This window comes from Anastrepha obliqua, chromosome 3 (assembly GCF_027943255.1).
Source record: "Anastrepha obliqua isolate idAnaObli1 chromosome 3, idAnaObli1_1.0, whole genome shotgun sequence".
Classification (NCBI taxonomy): Eukaryota; Metazoa; Arthropoda; class Insecta; order Diptera; family Tephritidae; genus Anastrepha; species Anastrepha obliqua.
In genome coordinates, this window is record NC_072894.1 from 62267952 (window position 1) to 62292450 (window position 24499).

General features: G+C 35.0%; 1 protein-coding gene across 1 annotated transcript in view; it reads right to left on the reverse strand.

Moving 5' to 3' along the window:
- The window catches only part of LOC129240368 (dynein axonemal heavy chain 3-like), a 321108-nt gene that overhangs the window by 170757 nt on the left and 125852 nt on the right, over positions 1–24499 (reverse strand). Inside the window, exons 32-34 of the mRNA XM_054876125.1 lie at positions 18949–19151; positions 12049–12236; positions 6519–6689 (exon numbers count right to left, since the gene is read on the reverse strand). Of these exons, the coding sequence (XP_054732100.1) occupies positions 6519–6689; positions 12049–12236; positions 18949–19151 (562 nt within the window). The remainder of the gene's footprint in view (positions 1–6518; positions 6690–12048; positions 12237–18948; positions 19152–24499) is intronic.

The following is a 24499-nucleotide window of genomic DNA, read 5'->3' on the forward strand; positions in this document are numbered from 1 at the left end:
AAATGTGTGATGTCTTCTAATTCATTTAAGTTACATAAAGTGCAATTTAAATCCCTTTGGCTTCCCAAGTATATTAAATCACATCTGGCTTTCATAATCCACATAATTTTATAGATTCCAGTATTATCGTTTAAATAGCTTCTGGCGTTGTTATGGTCTAATTCCTTATATAATCGGGTGCTTTGGTGTGCCCTTTCCCATAAAGTTCGAATATTCGAATCATGAAGATTTTCTATTATTGAAATTATATTTCTATTCCACTCTCTTTTATTTGAAGTGCCCCAGTTACATGTTATATTTAACTTTTGTGCTAGATTACTAATTTCTTCAACCCAAAATATTTGTTTTTCTAAAATCTTTTTTGATAGTATATGAGGCAATCTATTATCATCATATTCAAATAACGTTTTGAATATATATTTTAAGTGAAGCTGCAGTATATACAAATGAAAACTTGGAACATTTGTCTCCAAGAGAATGCAATAAGATGGCGTATTACTCGGGAGATGAAGTACCCTTTTTAAAAAATAAAGTTGAATTTTGTCTACTTCTTCAAACAACGAGTTTCCCCATACCTGAGCAGCATAACTCTGGATTGCTCTAGTCACCGCTAAAAACAGTTTCCATTTTGCCGACAACTTAATTTTATTTTTACTAAGAAATGTGCACCAAGTTGCATTTATGCTGTTTTTCGCTAGAACATTTCTATTTTCTATATGTTGCTTGAAACTGAGTTTTGATGTTAGCTTTACACCACTTTTCTTTTTCTGCTATTCTACCGCCTCTCCGAAAAATCATTATAGCTGACTTAGATAAGTTTACTTGCATATTCCACTTATCGCAGTATTTTTCTAAGTTGCTTATCATTTTTTGAAGGGCACTAACCTCATCTGCCAATATGACGATATCGTCAGCATATAAAAGCAAACGGATATTTAACTCATCTATAAAGAGTCCCCCCTCCAAGCAGTCGTGCAGGTCATTCAAGTAAAGAGCAAAGAGCAAAGGTGAAAGCAGGCACCCTTGCTTTACTCCTGACGATATTTTGAATTTTTCACTCATTTCATCTCCTACTTTTACTATCGAACATGTATTTCTGTAATAACTTTCAATAAAGTTTGCCATTTTGGTTTAGATTCCCATTTCATGAAGCTTGTATAGCAATAGTTGTCTAGGGACAGTATCAAAAGCGGCTTTAAGGTCCACAAAAAACGCGTACACTTTTTTCTTCTCCCTAAACTTAATATGGGCTATTGCTGCTAGGTTATATATATTATCTACAGTTGAATGTCGCTTTCTGAAACCTGCTTGAAATTCTGTAATAATATTTTTATTTTCTACCCAGCTTGTGAGTCGCTCATTTAAAATGCCCATCATTATCTTTGCAACACAATTCATGAATGAGATACCTCTATAATTGGAGGGAGATTTCCTATCGCCTTTTTTAAAGAGCGGATATATCAGACTTGTTTCGAAACATTCAGATACTTGGCCCATATTATATAGCCTATTAAAAACGTTTGCCAACTCAACAAGAAACCGGTCATCGGCATTTTTAAAGAACTCATATGGAACCTTGTCTGAGCCTGGAGCTTTTCCACATTTCGTTTTTTGTAACATCAATCTGATTTCATCTATTGAGATTGGTCTGTCTAGACAATCATCCCTTACTAAATTTGCCACATATTGTATACATGGTGCACAGCGAGTTGGATTTAATAATGTTTGAAAATAGTGCATGAATATTGCTGGAGATACCTCTAGACAAGATTCTGTAACTGAACACCGAAGGACGTTGACCATCTTCCACCAATCCTTACTGTTATTAACCTCATTTATTCTGAGTTCAAGATTGTCATAGTAATTCTTCTTGCTCTCTTCACACAGTTTCTTGTATTTTCTATTTGCCTGAATATATTTCTTTTTATCACTTCCACTCAAAGTTTTGTTATAAATTCTCAGTTGTTTTAATGACATCTTTCTAGCTGACTGACATTTCCAGGTAAACCATTCCGATTTCTTTCTTAATCTTTCTTTATTTCGCCTCTGTGAAGTTGATATTCTAATTATTTCAGTTAAATCTTCAAGATCTAGCTCTTTTTTTACATATTTCGTTTTCTGTAGGTTGCTAATAAGTTTCTTGTTATACAATTCTGCTCGTAATTCATCCCAAACAATTTTTGGTAACAAGTTCGTCTTGCATATTGAAGCTGATTTTCTTGCAGGCAATTGCATTTTTAAAATAATAGGCATGTGATCAGACCATGTTTTATTGTCCACTATAAAATCAGACGCATGTTTCAATATGTCCCGAGATATTGCACATATATCATTTACAGATTCACCTATATTACTAACATAAGTAAATTTTCCCTCAACATCACTACTTAACATGCCATTCAACACTATTAGACCATTATTTATACAGAACTCTATGAACTGCCTCCCACCTCTATTAATTTTTTTGTCTCTTGAATTCCTATCTGCTTTTCCTCCTACAATATCATTTAGTAAGATTTCGTCCATATTTACTTGTAAGTCTCCAATTCGTACATTAAGGTCACCGATTACAACACCATTTACAAAATCATTTTGAACAAAACTTTCTTTTACAATTTCAAAATCATGTATCCAGTTATTACCCTTCAAATATAATGGAATCAAGTTTACAGTTTTTTCCGCCACACAAAATTCGATTACGTCTAAACAGTCTAAACACTTAAACGAATATCTGACATCAACATTTTCTAAGTCTTTTTTAATGCCATAAAGGAGTCCACCACTTGCCCGTCCATAATGACTACGTCGTACTGCTGATCTCCAAAACAGAGTAAACCCCTTGAAGAATTTAAAATATTTTTCAAAATTTTCCGTTTCAACATGCGTTTCTAACAAGATAAAAACATCAAACGAACAAATGTAATCAAAAAAATCTTTATATGTATAACGTTTTGTTTGCTAAGCCGTTAATGTTATACGACACAATATTAATATTAGTTAATTGATTACGATTTTCTAAAAGTTCATCACTGCTGGTTATTACATTTAATTTTGCGGTTACTTTAGTACAATTCTTTAGTTTTTTGAATTTATTTTCTCTAACAAAGAGTGATAGGTAATATCAATTTTTGACACGTTTATACCAAAGTAGTGAATAAGAATTTTCTCTGCCGGCTGTCCCTCACACATAAGTAATTTATTATTATTGTATGACATCCATTTGCCGTCAATATTCATGCTATCATTCCTTACGAATATCTTATGTGTTCTACTTAAGGTCAAGAGCTTTTGTTTTAACTGCAATAGCACTTTTCTATTTTGTTGCCTTTCAGAGCTAAGGTCCTTTTCAATATATATATCCGAACCTCGCAACATTCTAGCGTTTTTAAGGATATCCCCTGCCATTTCCACGGTTTCAAACTCTGCTATTATATTGCACTTATTATCTTAACTATTAGGTGTTAAAAATAAATATTTTCATATAAAAAAAATTGGTTTCAAATTGGATACGTTTTTTTAGGTTGGAAATTCAGACAAGAGAGTTTAAGATTTTTAATTATTTTACAAAGTTTTTAATTAACCTAGGAAACCGTGCAAGTATAATTTGCCTTGCACTTTTAAATTTGATATTCCAGCACTGACTCTAACATGAATACTTATGTATATAAATATAAAGTTGCTGCTACAGATACTATGGAAATGAGAATTTTCGTAATATAAATTAAAACTCGCGAAAGGTAGCAAATGTGGCAACTTTCTCGAGGCTAATTGCATTTCTCTGCTCCAATTTCAGAGAGCAAAGTTCAATTTCAAAATGAAACTGCGAAAAAAAATACAACTTAACCCTTAACTGGTCCGGTACTCCATTAGTAACATAACTGGTCCGGCGTAGTCTGTGAGACGAGTACGTTTTGAAGCTCAAGAATAAAACACAACATAAAGTTATTATTATTTTTTAATAAACATCGATATTATGAACACAAATGAACTACATTTAGTAAAAATACATGCAATTGGGGCAAAGTCTAACAAATTATAAACGCAAGAAGAAATAATGTACCACACATTTACAAAAAAATGCTTATTCTTTCCGAAAATCATAAAACAGTGAGAACAAGCTAGTTAACTATTTTTTTTTTAAGAATTGATTTGTAAATCATTATATAACCATAAAACTCATAAAGATATGGAAAGTTGAAGGTGGTTTTGTATCCAGCAAGGTCCAAAGTTCACAAGTTTGAGATACAGTTTTTGCAGATTGGATCTGTAGCAGGTCTGTAGCAGACCCTAAGCAGACTGGATTCTTGCAATAAACGAATAGGTATTTGGTCATCCTGCGTTTGTTGCTAGGACATATATGGCAAATCTTACGTTTTTGGAGAATAAGATTTGTTTCATCATTAGTTGGTTGTTCTTCTGGAACTCTAAGTATCCTTCTAATCATGGTTCGTATTTCACGTGGTATATTCATCATTGTTATGCGCCGTTTCATATGATCTTCCACCAATTGCATAGCTAGCTGTTTTCCAAAAACATTTTTTTCTTTTATTATTGGATTGTTTTTGTAACACTGATGAAGAATATAAGAATTTACCACAGAAATATCCAAGACACGGAAAAAGATTGTCAATGGCCACATTCGACTACGACGACTGGATGTACTTTTTGAACACTTTTCGTCAATGGAATCAACTCCTCCTTTATTTTCGTTATAAAAGGTGATTATTTCTAGTTTATCAGTTACTTGGTCAGTGTATTCTCTGTCGTGCATGGAAGATATCAGAATTGTGGCTTTTCCAACTTTTCCAACGTGGGAAATTATTGTGCATTCCTCCATAAATCCATAGAATGTTGATCCAGCAGCTCTTTTGCGATTGGGTAGGAAGGTCTGTGGTATTTCAGGTTTTTTTTTTAAGGTTGCCTACATACGTTAAATTTTTCTTTAGAAGGACGTCCACTAACTGTATTGAAGAATACCAGTTATCAGCTGTTATGTTGCGATTGCTGTTGAAGAGCGGCGTTGCTAGGCGTAATACTGCTTGCGTAGGTTGTAAAAGTTTCTTATCTTCGTCACTGAGACCAAAACCATCCGAGTCCTTTCAGCAATAGATATAAGCATTATAAAGATAGCTGTTTCTCGCGCCTGTTAAGCACTGAGGCCATATTTTGCTGGCTTGTTTGGCATGTATATCTTAAAGCGGCATCTCCCACGGAAACTCACCAGCATTTCGTCTACAGTAGCAGATTGCCCTAATCCATATAAACTTTGGCAATTCTCTATAAAACTGTTAAACACGACGGATATAGCTGCAGCAGGGTCATCCTTTTTGCGTTCTTCTCTATCTTCTCGATTATCAAATCTTATCGCAGCCAAAAGGACAGCAAATCTTTTCTTACTGAGAACTGCTCTGAATATGTCCCTTACAGTTCCCTCTGTTGCAAATAGACAGTCTAGGTGTTTATGACTTGAATTAAATACTGCCGTGTACACGAGAAGTCCAAAAAAAGCTTTCAACTCAGTTATATCTGTTTCTCTTAGATGGTGTTTTGAAACAGCAGAATATTTTTCACTCATCGAATTTAACTTTTTGTTAGTGCACTGCATAATATGCTCCAATATATTGTCACTAAAAAGTAAGCCCCAAATAGCTAGCGGATTCAGACTCACCAAGCATCCTTGCCTTTGCTTTCAGTATGGGAACTTTCATCACAATGTTATGTTTTCGGACTTTAGATGATGGACGAACTTCTGAAGTACACCACCTATACCGATTTTTGCCATATATATATTTCTTTTCACTTTCCGTTAAGTCCACTTCATCTGGACTTTCATCTCATCCTGTCATTGTCCTCCTCACATTCAGATAATTCCGAGTTAGTGTCATGCTCTGACTCAATATTATAGTCGTCCGACACATCGTCTATATCACTACCACTGTCAGTGTCTTCGTTATTCCACTTAGAGAGAGTTTCTTCATAATCACAATCGCCCAAACGCACCCGTTTAGATGGCCCAGCCATAACTCACTATATTTGAAACACGCACTAAAGTAACGTAAAGGGTCCGGCGTAGTCTGACAGACTACCGCGCAAATATAATCGTTCCTAACTTAGAGTATAACTGAACAAAATCGACAGAAATGTGACTATTTTTTAATGACCAATAGGGGAAGGAATAGGCGGAGCGACCCGTATGTAGGTGGTTCCAGTAGCAAATAAACAGGATTTGTTTATATGACGTAGTCTCTCAGACGACGCCGGACCAGTTAAGGGTTAATAATGGAAGACTTATAAGAGTTGAACTTTGTTTATTTGCGTGAAATGAAACGGGAAAGTTAAAAGTTATACTATTGTTAACGATTGTTAAATTTTAATATACATACTTATATATGTACTATATGTATGTTTATATGTATTGCAGCGCAGGTGGAAAACTGAACTGCGTATGCTACGAGTAACTTCCTCAGCATTCACATTTTTATGGAATTAGTATTGAAGTATTGAAATTTTCAACTTACCTGATATGCTGTTGTTTTCCCGCCCATTGGGCCACCGACAATCATTAGGCCATGACGCACCAGCAGCATTTCATAGATTTGCAAAATTTTCTCGATGAACCAAGGTGTTGGTTGCAAATTTGCCTCTTTCAAATTGATATCTAGCCACTTAAGAATATCGTCGCGTTTTGGCTAGAAAAATATATATTGCTTATCAAAAAATGCGCGAAAACGTTTAAGCGGGTATTTTATTGTAAGATAAAGTTTCTTATAAGAAAATCAAACTCGATAGAAATGTTCGAAAAAAATTTTCGAGCTTGAAGTCCAAAACTATTTTAATAAACTATATTGGCAAATCAAAGTCCAAGTAATAATTGTAGGCCGAGTCTATACTAAAATACTTCTTACTGATGAAATATATATGTACATATGTTTATCATCTTTACGAACATGCTATAGTTAGAAGGCTGCTTTGAAAGAGGTTCATTTAAGTTACATGTAATAGAATTAAGAACAAGTCTAAAATAGAGTACCTATTGTATATATAAAAAATACTTAAAAGATTAATTAAAAAAATACTTAATGTATTAATCGAAATCTCTAGGTACACGATTGCATATGAATCAGCCAGATTGTACTTTTGTTGAACCTAGGCTACTAAAGGATTCAACTCCTATGATGAGCTATATACATACATATACATAAAAAACATACGTACATACATATGTATGTATGCATACATCCATATATGGATGCACAAGCATGAAAAAGGAAATTTACTTTCATTTTATTCAGCACTCGACCCGTAGTGGGTGGGTGCACTGCGTCAAGACACCCTCTGCAGTGATTATTGCTAGTACAATATTGATGTTTTTTTAAGTAGATGTCTGATGTTAGCGAGTAACTGAAAGTCCACTCAGGGAGTATGTACATAAGTAAAAATTATCAAATAATTTGTCTGATCACAGCCTATTCTGAATTGCGTTGGCTGCTTAAGTTAAAACTTTACATTAAACTATGTACATATGTATATATAATGGCACTATGGATTCTAGAAATTTATACAACCTTAAAATTTATTATTTGAATAAAATCCTGAACACGGCGAAGTATAGCACACATGCACTATGGAGTTTTGCCATTTATTGTATCAAAACGAGAAATTCGCGAAATTCGAAGCGACCAATAATACGTACACCGTGGTCACATAATTTATTCGTAGACCCTGCGTAGTACGAAAAAAACCTTAAGCTTTGCGCAAACTATTTCCTGTGACAATATACATACATATGTATTTCTTTTGAATAAGTGTAAGAATGTGACATTCCTGATGAATAGCCGCAAACAAAACTCCCGTTATTTCAACTCCCACTGAGGAATTCCAAGGAAAAGAGGCAGACGTAGCAAAATACTGCAAAACATTTATTCGTACACTTTCAGTTCATGATATTGTTGTTGCAGTTTCAGTTGCGCGTAATATCTGGATTGAAAGTGGCAAAATGGGACGAAGTGCGGATTTGCCATTAGAAATATGCAAAATTGTTATCAAATTGTACATGGAAAACAAGTTTCGAAATAGGCAAAAAATTGGCAAATCGCTTTATTCGGTGCAAAGTGTTACTGCTAATTACGTTAATACTGGTAAATTGAAAGCTAATCGCCACCAAGCCGGAAGGCGAAAAATATTGACATCACGTGTGGAACGCAACATAGTAGCATCAGTCGCACAAAATCCCAGAATAACCTCCACGATAGTATGCCGAAATATTCTAGAGTCTTTGCATAAAAAAGTAAGCTCATAAACAGTCCTTAATTGTTTGCAAAACGCTGGTTATCATAGCAGAGTGGCCCGCCGAAAGCCCTACATTTCAGATATTAACAGAAAGAAGAGATTGGAGTTCGCCAAATGCTATATAAATGAAGCAGATTCTTTTTAGGAGAATGTCATATTCAACGATAAGTCGAAATTTAATATTTTCGAATCAGATGACACTCCAAAAGTTTCGCGAAAAGAAAATATAGAAGTGCTGAATGAAGAAATCGTATTCCTACCGTTAAGCATCGAGGAGGAAATGCAGTGGTTTGGGGATGCATAATTGCATCTGGAGTACGAAAAATGGTTTTTATTGATGATAAAATGGGCAAACATCTATATATATTTATACACTGGATGCTAAAGGGTTCTTGTTTAAACAAGACAATGACCAAAAACGCTCTTCTTATCTCGTGCAAGAAGGGCTTATTTACCACTATAAGCCGCTTAAAACTCCAGATCAATCAACGGACCTGAACCCAATTGAGCAGCTCTTAGAAAGGAGAATCAGAAAGCTCAAAATAACATCAAAAGCGTCATTAAAGACAGCTTTAAGTGTTGAGTGGGAGCAAATTGCGGCTAATGAAACCAAGGTATTGGTAAAAAGTATGAAGACGTTTGGAAGCCGTTATTAAAGCTAAAGACGGCTCAACAAAGTACTGAATACTCCCTTTTTCTATTATTATTTTTAATAAAATATTCCTTATATGCCTATGTACGAATAATATTTTTGCATAAAATTGTCCCTTATTTCGCTATTACCTTCAGTTCTCTAATTCCAGAAAACTTCTATCATTAAAAATTCTCTTCTAATCGTTTATAATAACGTGCATAATAAGTGTGCGGGACGAACTGTGGAACAATAATGAGAAAATAATGAAATTAAACACGAAAAACCCAGTCAATCAAAAGGGAACAATTTTTATATACTATTTATTTTAGAAAGCAGAATTCTACATATTGATTGAAAGATATGGTGCTGAGCGTGTTCGTACGCCGAACACCGATAGACATCAACGCTTCCATGCGGACGAGCCACATCAACTTTTTAACTTTTCTATAGATGAAAAGCCGCTTTTTCAAAAAGTTAGAAATATACTATTTTTACCTATTATGAATTATAAACCTTGCCTAAATGCTAATTCTTTAAGGTATAAGTAAAAAACTGGCACCGTTTTGCTGGAAAAAACCAAAAATTGTTGTTTGATAGAACTTTTGTGGTCTTTAAAAGAGTATAATTGACCCCCCTCGTACTTTGAAAGAAGAATATTTTAAAAAATAAAAAAAAAATTATACTAAAAAATCGCGCGGGGTTAGGGCTTCCATAGTAATAATAGTGAGATCTTTCTCTTTCTAATAAGCGTGAATCAGCGTGAGCGGTGCCCCACCCCTCCTCTCTTTGCTCCCATCCAAATTTATTGTCCTGGCAATGGAAAGTTTTGTGATAATGGATTTCCGAAAACAGGTACATATATTTACATATTTTTCATTACCAAAATTATTTTTTAATTTGCCGTAACTTGTTAATCAGCTTAAACGCAAAGTAAAATTTTTTTCTTCTAGAAACTTTAGTATTCGGAAATGTACCAATTTTGCCGCGCATTGCCACTGCGACGCGAAATCGCCACAAGCAGCGTAGAAATTTCGAATGTCTGCATAGTCTCTAACCGATTAAACTAATTGGCATAATAAATATTTTAAATTAATAGCTATTAAATTGGCTAACTTTCGACCACTAATCATTTTTCATTAAAATATCACATTTTCGCTATACTTGTAAATAATAATAAAAATATATTTTTTAAGCAAAAATGGCAAGATTTTTGAAGTGAAAACTTCTTTAGAATCGTTGGGAGTGATTTGGGAAAAAGTGAAACGAAAAAAGCGACCAACTTGGCTACGAAGCGTTATATTATATGTTGATATAAACGTAGCGGCGAACTAAATAACTTTTAGGCCAGCGCCGACAGCATGGCGCGGTAGCCGAGCGACTAGCAATGTGAGCTTCCGATCCAAAATCCTTGGTTCGAATCACAAGAAAAAAAATTTTTTTAAACAGATATTTTATTTTATTTTATGATATGTTTATGAGGAGCTTTTTCTCATGGCAGAAATAGGGTGAGCGCTATTAGAAAAATAGTTTTTCTTAATTTTGGTGTTTTCACCGAGATTCGAACTGACGTTCTCTCTGTGAATTCTGAATAGTAGTCACGCACCAACCCATTCGGCTACGGCGTTTGTTTAATTTTACTGATGCAAAAATGAGGGAAAATATTTGAATAAAGTTTGCTTACTGTTTACACATTTTCCAAAGGTGACGGAGAACCAAAAGAAAAGTCGATTTTCAAACAAATACGAGTGCATATGTGTAATTGTGTTAGAGTTTCGGTCACGCCCCAGCAAAACCTGCGTGCATATGTGTTTGTAACATTCAAAAAAATGTAATTGTGTTAGAGTTTCGGTCATGCAGGTTTTGCTGGGGACGCTCATAATAGGAACCGCGTGTGTATTTTTATATTCGTAAATATTTTCATTTTTAAATATTTACCGCAATTATGCCGAAAAACAATGCAGAAAAGTGTCGTGAATATCGACAGAAAAAAAATCAATAAATAGCATCACGGAATTCATTCACGAAAATTTAATAAAGTATACACCAGAAGTATCGCGGATACTTAGAAAAGATTACGATAAAGTTCCAATGATTTTAAGTGGCGATTTTAACGTAAATTTTGCATTAGACACAGCGGTTCCTTCAATTGACTTTCTCAATACAACATCCAATTTAAAAATGTGTAACAATCGCACTGAACCGACAACACGATCAAAAACAACAATTGACGCGGTATTTCAAAGATATGTTGACAACATCGAAACCAAAGCATTTGTATCATATTTTAGCTATCATAAGCCACTCGTATCATTTGTTGAAATTGAAAACATTGAGGATGAATAATAATAAAATGAAGAAAATAAAATATGAACTTTATAGCAATATTATAAGGAACCTATAATTATCCCACTCCTAATGCTGCTTTCGTCTCATTCTCTCTCAGTTTGTCTTACGGAAGGTTTCACTTCTATCCCGTCTAACCATTAGACTGGTATTTTTTTTTTTAATGTAAAAAATATATAAGAAATCGATTTTCGAATTTTAACAACAAAAAAAAAAAACACAAGATACCAAATGGGCTTTGGGCGCATAAATAAATTATACCTTGCAAGGATATGAAGATTTGCTGGTAGTGCAGGTCATTCTGAGGATAAGAAAACTTTTGGGCGAAAAATAAGGTCATACAGCAACCGAGATGCAGGCGCAAAGCTAAATTTGTAATCACTTTATAATCCCCTCTACTTTTACAAATGCATCCGTTTTTAGCAACTTCACTCCAGTTAGGTTGGGTTAGGTTCAAATGGTTGCTCAAAGAGTGGGCAAACTTGTACGAATAAATCAAATTCATCTTTCGTGATCACTCCAGTAGTTACTTAAATAAAGCAATTTTCGTATTTTCCAAAAGCACCGTTACATGGAAGGCATGCGTAGCTTTAGTCCGATTGTACTCATTTCCATAGGCAAACTCTTGCAAAAGGGTATCAAGTTTCTTTGCAAAATCGTATCTAGTTTCAGATAAAACGATTTCTGACCGTAATTTCATACAAGTGAAACCACTGTACAGTGGTATTGTATTTGTATAAATGTTTGATTGAAAAATGTGTATAGCAAAATTTCTTGTTTACCTCCGGCAACTCGATTCCTGGGAACAGATCCATGTAAATTCCAATGAACAGCGAGACATCCTGCTCCAAGAATTTAGGCAAGTTTACATCAACAATAGCGCGCAGAACTATTTGTGCTTCGGGCAATGTTGAATAAAGGCGTCGAAGTGAAGCTGATGCAAGTAAAACGGATTTCACAGCGCGCATACCTGGAAGATAAAGTGAAAGCAATACAGTTAATAAATAAGGAGGTACTAAATTCAGTTCGAATCGAGCTTTTGTATACCCACTCACTTATTGGTAAAATTTAATTTGGGTTGGCTGCTAATTTTTGGAATCAAAGAAACTCATAAACGGTGAGAGTTGTTGCTTGCTACATCAAATATTCGAGCGAAAATTTAATCCTAAGATATAAAAAGGTACGTAGTTTTTTTCAAATCCCAATTACAAATACTCCGATCCTAACCGAACATATTTGCTGCAATACTTTTATCAAGTTTGGGCAAAATTATTAAGTTGTTATCGAGATACACGCATTTACCCCAATGTGAGTGACACCGTACTTTTTTTTGGGCTTATTACTTGAACTTAACTTTAGTAATTTGACTTTATTTATAACAGAAATATCAAGTTTTCTTCTTTTTTTTTAATGGCGTTAAATGGATGGTGGGCGGATGTTATTAACCGATTTTTTGCCACCTATTTTAAATCACAATATAGCTTGAGCAAAGTGGAATATGCGTATCATGTATTATGTTTTTCTCAAGTTATCAGCGGCACGAACGGGCGGGCTAAGCGCCTCCTCTCGTTATTCTGAGCATTTTGATATACATACTTACATTTATGTGCCTAGATCTATTTTGATTATTTTTTTGCTGTCACATAAAACTGGTATGTGAACAAAATTATAATACCATTGTGCACCAACGCTCACAGGTATAAAAATTAACTATAGAGAAGCTGAACTAAAATACCAGTTCATACAACTAAAACGAAAGTTTTGATGAAACAAATATTTCCACAGAAATTCGTTAAATTCTAAGCTTCAATGTACACAACGTTTAATTTTGCTCTCATATTCGAAGAAAAATAAAGAAAGAATAAAGAAAATAAAAAAAAAAATAGTTAAAAATAGTTGTAAAATGTAATCAAGTAAAGTGAAACTTGTATTGTATTATTGTATATTATTTAATTGCTATTATTTCGTTTATTTTAATTTTATCGCTTTTGACACTGGCCATTAAGCGATGTACATATGTATATAAATTCCTGACCAAATTGTTAAACAACATTTGTACTTAATGTCAAAGGACAGATGTACAAAATAAATGGGAGAAACAAAAAAAAAAAAATAAAACAAAAAAAAAATATTCGAAGAAAAATTCTTTCGTGCATACATTTAGAATCATCGATAACTTTTTGACGTTTTTTTTTAATCTCTATTGGTGCCGTTAATGTATTTCTAATAAAATGTCAACAATGCCTACGTGCAAATGTCAGCATGGCAAACACTAGCAAAAGTTTCTCTTTAGTATTAACTTTTACCAAGGAAGTTTGTTATATTCAAACGAAAAAAGAGATATTTCCGTACATAAATCTAAGCGTGCCGAAGTAGTATAGTATATCCGTCAATTTGCCCACTCGCGCTACTGACACTGTCAAACTTGCAAATTAACATTTTCTAGCAGGCAGCAAGAAAGAAAATAAACATAAAAATATTCTGCAATTTATTTTCTACTTTGCCAATTCATCACCCAAACTGCTGTATAAGATATTATGTAAATGTGCTTCGAATGTGTAAATACACTTTTGGGGAGATGTTTTTCTATGGACTTCTAGGCGCTAATGCATGGTATATAATATTATACTATATTTCATTAGATGTGTTTGATATATGTATGTATGTATGTACATACATTTAGTATATAAAAACGGAGGTAATTCAATTCTTGAAACAACTTTGTAAGCTGAAGCTGATCAAAATAAAATCTTTTCCTTAAAACTCCCAAAAATATATTTATATAGATATGAATAAATGTATGTATGTATGGATACACATCCACACATTAGGGTGGCCCATAACTATATGGGGGAAAATAAAAGTTTTCATATTCTCGGTCTCACCCACTTCTCGGCATCAGCGTTGCCATAATGCGTTCGTGTATGAACTCTGAAATAGAGAATATAAGCAACAGATTTCCCTTAACGCCAATCTTATTCTTTCTAATTTTGAAAGAATATGCGTTAAAGTTTTCATATCGTTTTCGTTCCGAAGCTAAATTTAATGGCTGTTTCTTTCATTTTGACCAAGTCTTATGGCGAAGCATTAAAAAAGAAAAAAATTTAAAGTAATGCCATATGCTAATGATTTTTTTCCACTGCTAACTAGGAAATTTAAAGCTCTCGATTTTGTTCCTGCTGGACTAATCACCAGAATATTTTGGATCCGCAAAGAACGAAAACAAAGATTTTTTGGAGATGATCGAAATGTAAAAATAAGAGTTATGTACCCATGTATTCTCCTAAATTTTGGTCAGTCCATGATAATGTTTTGTTTAATCTTCCGTGAACACGGCCTAGCATAGAAGGGCAGGTTGCTTAATACGTTTAATGATACAAATACTTACATATAATTTAGTTCACAACAGAAAGTAATAGAAACTGTCTAATGTGAATGTTTGCACGTTGACTGTATAGTTGTATATTTTGCAGAAGCTATGTTTATTTTTAGTATTCAATTTTTCGCCTACTTATGTAACTAATATACAGTCCGGTTCACTTTATTAGAAGCAGTAATTTTTATGGAGGAAAAGGATTATGCAAGCTAGTAAGTATTTCGCAGCAGATAAACCTCAGCAGTTGTAAACTGTGCTTGATTTATTGGTTCACTTGAATAGAGGCATTAACCAAATAAGAAAAAAAATACTGCATTTAGGAGCATTTTACAAATGCTTAATAGTTTGTGCTACGATCGATTTGTACAAATTCTCCAGATAGCCTAAGATAGCCTGAAATTTCAGACCAGGCCGTTTTAATGATTCGAATTAAAGCATTTTTGTCTTCAAATTGTTGCCCATTCTCATAAACCTAACGAGCAAGCCATCCCCGTTGATTTTCAATATTCAATTTCCAGATGTGGGTAAAGTTTCAACGTTTTGGGACGCAATCCAAGTTTTGACCACACTGACCAAATGATTCATGAATCTCAGAGAGAGATGACTTCAATAGAGCTTCATAGCCGTTTGCCGTCAACTTGTAGTCTACAATTTTCAATTCGAACACTCCGTAGTGCGATTTTGCTCCCCATACTTTAAGACCACCTTCATGGCTGTGATGTCGACTCAAATACCATCCCTTCTTTCTTAAGTCATGGAAATAGTAATTGTATCCATCTGGCCCATCCAGATTGAACTTCTTTGCATCACTAAATACTACTTTTTCACTACTTCTTACTCCATTCACCGGGATCGTTATTTGTAATAGAACTCCAAGCCATGAGTTTTCTATCAATCCAGGCGGCGAAATTTATTCAAAAGTAGTTTTTATGTAACTTTTATACTTCAGTTATGATGCGTTTCGAACGGTGGATTTGCTGGCTGCAATATTTGATATTTGTTTAACTTTTGCTACTGAAAGAGCGAAAGTTGATTCAATCCTAAGGATTTTGGGAGTTTCGTTCGGTGTTGAAGCCATTACAGTTCTGCTCTTGTAGTTTTTACCAAAGAAGGCATCTTGTTTCACGTAAAACACCAAAACATTTGGACTTCGACCAATCTTTTTGGCAATTTGGCGATTTGAAAGTCCCTCTGAGGTCAAGATATCGATTTGACCTTTTTAGCAGACATTTCTATTATACATTCTTTAATGGGTGTTAGGCCGAGCTCCTCCTCCTATTTGTGATGTGCCTCTTGATGTTGTTCCACAAATGGAGGGACTTACAGTTTTAAGCCGAGGTAAATAGTTTATGTTAGCTTTTCATGTCAGGAATGCACTCGGATATTTTCCATATCCTTCCGAGGACCGACCGCTTTTAAAATCAATTTTTTCTAATTTGTTACCTACGGCGCGGTGTAAACCCGCGTACCAACCCATTTAGCCACCGCAGCTGACCGTATTTAATATTTAACTTAAATGAATGAACCCATTTAAGTATTCAACATGAAGTTTTTTGGAGCGTATTAAAGTAGAACATTGCGTTTCGAGTTTTCTAAAAAGCGAAATAAATTTTCGTTTTATTCACTTATATGTTTCACTAATGACAGAAAATATTAGATATGCGACTTTTTCTGTAGATGCGTTGTGAGTTTTTACACCCAATTATAGATGCCGACTAATGTGGATGGATACCTGGACATTCGGGCATACTCGGCAATCATCATGCTGACTATGCCGCAAATCTTGCCTTAAAATCGTGTTTGCACTTTTATAACCCATTTAGTACAACATCAATTAAAACCATATACTCCAGAGCTTTAAAGTCTCAGCTGCGTGCCAATTGGTATATCTACCAGCATGAATACAAAGAAGTAAATCCACACGGTTACGCTACCATACTGCCAACTTCGACTACTACTTGGATGAACCGCTGCTTTGTACGTTTAAGGCTAGGGCATACTCTTTTAACACACCAATACCATTTAACACAGAGTCCACCGCCAATGTGTAACTTTTGCAACGCGAACCGCTTAACCGTACGCCACATTCTCCTACATTGTCCATCTATCTCCGCCTTACGCACCACAACACTGGTAACGCAGATCCAATCAACACTCTCTCCATCTCTTCTGAAGCAAATATAATAAAAATGTCAAATTTTCTTAAAGCTATAAACATATTTCAACTTATTTAGTCTTATAATCTTTATTTACTTACATTTACTATCACTTGACTAAGCCGATAGTAATTATATTTTAATAAATAATAATAATAATAATAGATACCGATTTACGTGCAAATATGAAGCAGATCAAAAGAAAATCGAGCAAGTACAGTAGACGCAGTTTTCGTACTGTTTTCATAGTGTTGTTAGTGTAAAGTCATTATTCCAGCTCCAAACTGTATCTATCAAAATTTAACGACATTACAGGCATTTTAATTTCGTGTTCGCAGAGAACAAACTTCGGCTCCAATTAGCTGGTATATTTCGTCTGATCATATTTTGTGTTTACAGACCACTTAGAGTTAATATGAGCTTAAATTACTATAGATAATTATTAAATAAATTTAATAAGAGAGGTTAGAAATTTATAAAATTCATTCTTTGAAACTGAAAAGTCAAGCGGAATAGAACTCGAGATTTCATTGATTTCTCTTAGAGCGCGGGCAATAGGAGCATTACGCACTTAATTCGTGTTAAGAAATCTAGGATGAAATGGGTAAGTATTGCCTAGAGGTCTAATAGGAATATGAAAGTGAATGCTACGTAATAGGGATGAACAATCAATTTCTACTTTAATTTCACTAAAAACTAATGACAGTGAGAGTACAGACCTTCTACTTCAAGTCAATTAAAATCAAACGGGAATTATAGGAAGGGATAGGATTTGAGAATTTTAACGACCTGAGAGCATATTTAAGGAATACCATATGTACACGCTCAATTCTCTCAATTGCAAATTGGTTGCAAGGCCTCCAGATAAATGTTGCATTTTCTAACATAGAGCGAACAAAGGTAGTAAAAAGTAATTAGTGAGTGTAGGCGTCCAAGAACATACGGCATAATGTATAAAACCTAAGAATCAGTAAGAAGTGGATACAATGAAACCAATATGACTGTTGAATGAAAAATTTGAGTCAAAGATGCGCTATGGCTATTGACACTTGTGGGTAATCAAATTCATTGTCTTAAAGACTTTATCATGTTGCGAACCCTAAATAATAAATATGTAAGTTGTGTTCTTGTTTGGATGTGTTACGAGATCACAACTAACAAAAACAAAAAAGAACAACCCTGAATATGGAAGGTAATTCAATGTAAGAGGTAAAAATAAATAAAAAGTACAAATGTTAAATTGAATGTGGTTACCTTACCTCCTATGAGCTACATATTGACCAATGCCCTGTACTGTGACCAATGGTCAACATACGTTTGGATCGTATAGGTTAATGTCTATATGTAGCCATCAAATTATTAGCAATATGTCACAAGCAGAAGCTGTCTAATAATACTTTACGAGAATACTTTACTCCTTGAATCTTTAAAAATATTGTATTTCTATATTGAACACTTTCAGAATCGATAAAGCAAATAAAAAAATATAGTAAATAAAAATCAAGGTAAGGCGGATGTATGAATTGGGGCGAATGATGTGGAGCGAACGAAAGGAAGAAAGCAATAAAGGAATAATATCATAAAGCAAGCCGTATTTGTGCGCGCACTTCCACAATCCCACCTACAACCACTGATGTACTTCCGTTCCTGAGATATTTTTTTCTTTCGTTTTTTATCAGTGAATGCAACACTTCGTCGCAACTTGCCAATGCAACACCACTCAGCAATATCCCTTTCATATTTCGATTTCGAATGACAAAGAAGACGGTATCCATTCGACTCTTTAGTATATGCAACTACGGTTGAATGGAACAACATACGTACATATGACATATATTTGTGTACTATATACAAGTATGCGTGTAAATATATATGTAGTGCAAAAAATATGTGCACAGTTTTTGTTATTGAATTTTTGTTTTTTTTTTACATGATTCCATCCCCATCTCCAATAAAAAATCCAAATCATAAACAACTGAATGAATACATTCGTAGATAGTCAGTCGAAAACTCTTCGATGTACGAGTAGGTACCTCCCAGCTCATATGACATCATGCACTTCAGGTAAGGTACATTATACTTATACAAACACATGCAAGAACGTATAATGGATGTATTATTAGCAAATGTGTTCAAGTGTGTGTACTTACCGTAATCATAGTGCGATTGTGATGACAACTGTTCGGAACACAATTTATATGTGTGTACGATTTTTTGTGCTAGCATTCGCGCTTCGTCGAAACCGTTCGAGTATAGAGTAATTTCGCCAATCATAGCGTAGTCAGGTACCATCATAGCCACTGTACGGAAGAGCACTTTCAAATTGTCTGGCAGTTCTGTACGGCCAGCGTAGCTGTAAAACGAATGAAAACGTAAAAAAGGAAGGATAAAAGATTAAAAATTACGCCAAATATATTTTATATTGATACGTACATATACTTAAATATGATATATGAACTTTAGAGCAAGTATATGTTACAGGATAATGCAATCAGGATGAACATAATACGTGATCAAAAGCAAAAATCAGGCACTGAAATTGTTGAACTTAGAACAGAATTATGATTTTACAATGTTTGGTGATGTGATTGGTTGATATTCTTTCCACTGCATGTCTAATATTGCGGGGGCTAAGAAATTATTAAACAAAAAAATAACTCGACAAATACTAAATGTGATCTGGACCAAACCACGTATGCACACACACATTAAAGTAAAACTCAAATTGGCTGCGGATGTAATATACATATATTAGTATGTTAGGTTAGGTTGACATTGCTGGCTGAACGCCATAACATACACGTATTGCTCCTTAGTGGTACCAGAGGGAGATTCACCCTTGCGTTCCCTTGTAGTAGGGCTATAGTGAAAAATCCTTATTATCGGTGAAGAGCTTTAGAGCAAACCTGCCGACTAAAGGTTCGCCATGAGAAGTCTTTATTATCCGGGAAGAGCTTTAGAGCAAACCTGCCGACTAAAGGTTCCTTTTAAATAAAAGAGGTTTTTTTTATTTAGTTAGGGCAAATGACTGCCTTCCAACTACCAGGCTAAGACTGAATTGCCCGCCTTCTGATAGAATGGCTTTATTTTATACTTTCTTTTTGTCTTCTCATCAATAAAATATATATTATAATTACAACTAAACATTGTTACAAGTAAAAATCAATAACAAAATTATAAATTCAAAAAAATACTATACAATACAATTTTGCTTAGGCAGACTTACTTGACAGTAAGCTATGGTTTTGCTTTGGAGTGAGGTATCATATGACAGAAAAAATGTATTTGGTGTGTGCCATGTGTTTACCTATGTTTTGGGTTTCAAAAAAAAAAAGGAAAAAGGATTTTGTCATTGAAATTAAAGTGTTTATTTGACAACAATGGCATTGACATTGAAATGGTTTAAATAATTTAAGTTTGAGTTCATTTACCTATTAAAAATATATTTAAAGAATTCGAAAGAAGTTTGAAAGTGAAGTGAAGGTATTCTACAATAGCAATAACCCTGCGTTTTTTGCGAATCTAAATAAGCTCTGAGGCTCTAACCCCGAGAGACATTCTAACCTCTCATATTGCAGAGCTCCGAAGCATTTCATTCGGGTTCTAGCTAATGAAATACCTGTATGTTCGGGTACCCAATAGATGTGCAGCCGCCTATCTGTGGCCATTGGCCCTCTGGCTTCCCTGCTGTTAGGAACGTTTTGAGATAAAATTTCATATTAGTTTATTGCCTTTATCACCGCTTGTGACTATCAACGTAATATATATGTATATGTATTTATTTTGGAGTTGCACGATGTTTTTGCGAATGCTATTTCTGCAGCCGTTCCTACGGCAAAGACTTCTGCTTGAAAAGTGCTTCAGTAGTCAGGGAGCTTAAGCGACCGCTTGATGACTAATTCTGCGTAATAAGTCCCTGCACCTACTCCGTCCAAACATTTTCGTGCCGTCTTCTCAACGCCTCTTCTTCTATTGTTGTTCGGAGTCTCATCACTCAGTTGCATTTCGGAGTAATTTAATCCACATCGGCCCTATAACTGACACCTGTTGAGCTATGTCTGCATGTCTTACAAGTAAGTTCCTCTATTGCGTTCAGTCTTACAGCTGATTTATCTGCTAGACATTTTAATGCAATGCCAATCGGTGGCAGCTTAAGTATTCTTTTAAGCGCTGCCGTTGGAGTAGTTCTCATTGCCCCTGTAGTGCAGAGTGCTCAAAGATTTTGAATATTTTCCATACATATTTTGTGTGTCGTTTTTCTTTACGCACCACATTGGAGCACCGTAGAGTAATATTGGCTGAGTAGCACCAATACATATAGAAGGAGATAGACCCCATGCAACTCCCAGCATCGTCTCTAGTTTACCTTCGGGTGGTGCCAATATGGGATCTTGTACCGTCTAGTAAAAAGTATCATATCCCTTTTGTCAGCGTTTATCCCCAGGCCTGCCTGAGTGGCCCGTTGACGCACTGTTCGAGTGTGTTACTCACGCTGTTTAGGTATTTGCCTGTTACTAAATAAGTGGCAATAGAATGCCACCATGTGGCGAATCCTCACTGGCTTAGCTTCCTACTATTCCGCTCTTAGCATTCTACAATCCATAAAAGCATGTTTTGTATTTGCTTCTTAAATTAGCTTCTCTCCACACATTATTGAATGCTAAACTAATGTTTACAAAACTCTTAAAGCATGTTCTTTATTGCCTAGAGCCTTCTCTACAGCTAACACTAGTGGGTGTAATGCAGTCTCTGTGCTCTGCCTTTAGTATATGCGGGTTAAGCCTTAGGCATTAAATCTGACCTTTTATCACTGAGGCGGGCGTCTACAGAAGGAATGAGGTCACACTGATAGGCCTAAATTTCTTTGAGAGTGTGGGGTTGCTTTTCCTGCTTTCGGTATAAACACAACCTTGGCTTCTCTCCAGACTACAGGCACACAGTCAAACCTCAGACATCCTGTGTCTATCAGTTTTAGCCATAGTACCAACAAATTACTCATCTTTTGGAGCATTATTGGAAAAATTCCAGCTATACCTGGTAATTCCAATGGGTTAAAAGACTCGACTATCTTGGCACCGAAAAATCGGGCACAATTGTCGATTGATAAGATAAAGCCTTATTGTGCAATAAACGATGAATTCGTTCTTCACGATAATCTGGTTGAAGTCCATGAAAAGTGAAACAAATTAATTTGCTTAAGATACTCATTGCAATCCAATTGATTTCAAGACAGATTTTGGCTGGCCTTTGATGAGACTTGATGATATTTACGGTATTCAGTATGCCAATATTTTGCTTGTAAAGTTTGTTTTAATCATTAAAGTTACCTTGAATATTTTCCAACAAAATAGTGTAACACTGTAAGGTATTGGGATTGAAATAAATTAAATACTACAGGATGACCAACAGTATACCTATTATTTTAATAAAACTTTCACTTCTTTCATATCTTCTATATTTTATGCAAGTGGAATGTACATTCACAATTTTTTTTATAGCTGCAAAATTTGAACAAAATGTAATGAAATTTCAAAAAAAGAATATTCAAATTCATGAAAATCTATACATCTATCTACGTATCTATTCAAATTATTACCTATTATTGTTTATCCTCAGGCTGTGAATTGAACATAACAGATATTGCAAATGGTTATTGAAAGATGAATGCCATCAAGATTAAAACATGGGCAAACAGGAGGAAAAGAAAAAAAATTGCGCTTGTAACCAAATGTTCTAAAACGAACAGATACGGTAAATGTCAGTTTGGAAAATTTTCCAAAATTTGCACATAAAGCCCAGAAGAAACGACTGACTAAAAGACAGAAATGCAAAGTATATGTGAGGCAAAACTAACTGTAACTAAGTAACTTCTTTTTTTCATTGTTGGATGGTTAGAGCATGTAAATGAGCACAGCGTATCCATGCAGAGAAATCAGTTGCACACAAATTTATGAGGTGTTAGTGAATATTAACGAAAATGCCAGGCGTTAAACAAAAAGTAAAAGTAAAAAAAAAATAAAAGCAGCAGGCAATAGCAAACCTCTGAGTGTATTTCTACCATGAAAAAAGCTCCTTATAAAAACAATTTGCCGTTCAAAGTCGGTTCAAAATTGGTGCAATCACCGTAGCCATCGAATTGGAAGGTTTCTAATTATTGCACATCGCAGCTGCAGGATACAAGCATTTAAGCAATGGGGGCCAAAATAAAGATTTGCATCACTCAAAATAATAGAATTTTATTTAGTAAAAAAAAGTTATTTAAAAACAAAATTGGATGATCAATTTTATGCCACCTTGTAAGCTAATTAATATTGGTAACCAGTAAACAGGCCAGAGTTTTGTTTACAAGCGCACGGAAGCATTTTACCTAGAGTAAACGCGAAAAATGAAAATCAGTAATGGATTTCAAACGTAATAGTGTGATTGCATTATGTTTGGCTGGAAAATCACAACCAGCGATTATTCACGAACTCGAGCATCTTAAAGTGAATAAAGTTTTTTAGTCTGCACCGTCACGTGAAATGGTTCACAAAGTGAAGAAGCGACTTGAGCGAAATCCCCGACGAAGTGCCAATCAAATGGTGAAGGAACTAAAAATATCTGATCGTAACATCTGCCGCATGGCGGCCGCCGTAGCTGAATGGGTTGGTGCGTGACTACCATTCGGAATTCACAGAGAGAACGTAGGTTCGAATCTCGGGGAAACACCAGAATTAAGAAAAACATTTTTCTAATAGCGGTCGCCCCTCGGCAGGCAATGGCAAACCTCCGAGTGTATTTCTGCCATGAAAAAGCTCCTCATAAAAATATCTGCCATTCGGAGTCGGCTTAAAACTGTAGGTCCCTCCATTTGTGGAGCAACATCAACACGCACGCCACAAATAGGAGGAGGAGCTCCGCCAAAAACCCAAAAAGGCTGTACGCGCCAATTACATATATATATAATATAACATCCGCCGCATACTGGAAAATGATCTCAAAGTCAAGTCTTATAAGATCCAAAAGGCGCATGATCTCACACCAAAGCAGCAACAAGTCAGACTTGAGAGAACGAAGTAGTTGCTTCGCTTGGCCAGAAAGCGGTCAATTTCCGAACATTGTGGTTTCTGGCGAGAAAAGTTTTCAAATTGAACAATTCGTAAACTCCCAAACCGATAGGGCTTATTTGACCGACCGTTCATAAGAGAATTTCAGTCATCGATTGGCCACCAGGAGACAGCACCCGCCAAAGGTAATGGTTTGAGCCGCTGTAACCGCAGATGGGCGCTCTCCAATCGTTTTGATCGAGCCTGTCGTCAAGATAAATGCGAAATATTTTCGGGAAAGTATGTATTCTGGAAGTTGCTTTGAAGCCTTCGGTAGACAATCATTTTTTATCACTATTTTTGAGCACTTCATTTTTGCCTCGATACCTCCACCTTAACGATACCCTCAAATTTCACCAGCTGGTGTAAAGCAAAGAAAAATTATCCCTTTACAGTGAACACCTCTCATTTCAGCAAAAAAAAAAAACAACTCAAACAAACTGTATTTAACCACTTTCCAGTTCGCTCCACATTTATGATGGATTCCATTATTCCCTACAGGGTATAATTTTTAAATCCACATGCACATCATACTTATGAATGTACAAACCATACATGCAAAAGCTACTGGGCAAGCAAAAGCGCGACATTGGTCAATGCGATAAGTTTGTTATCT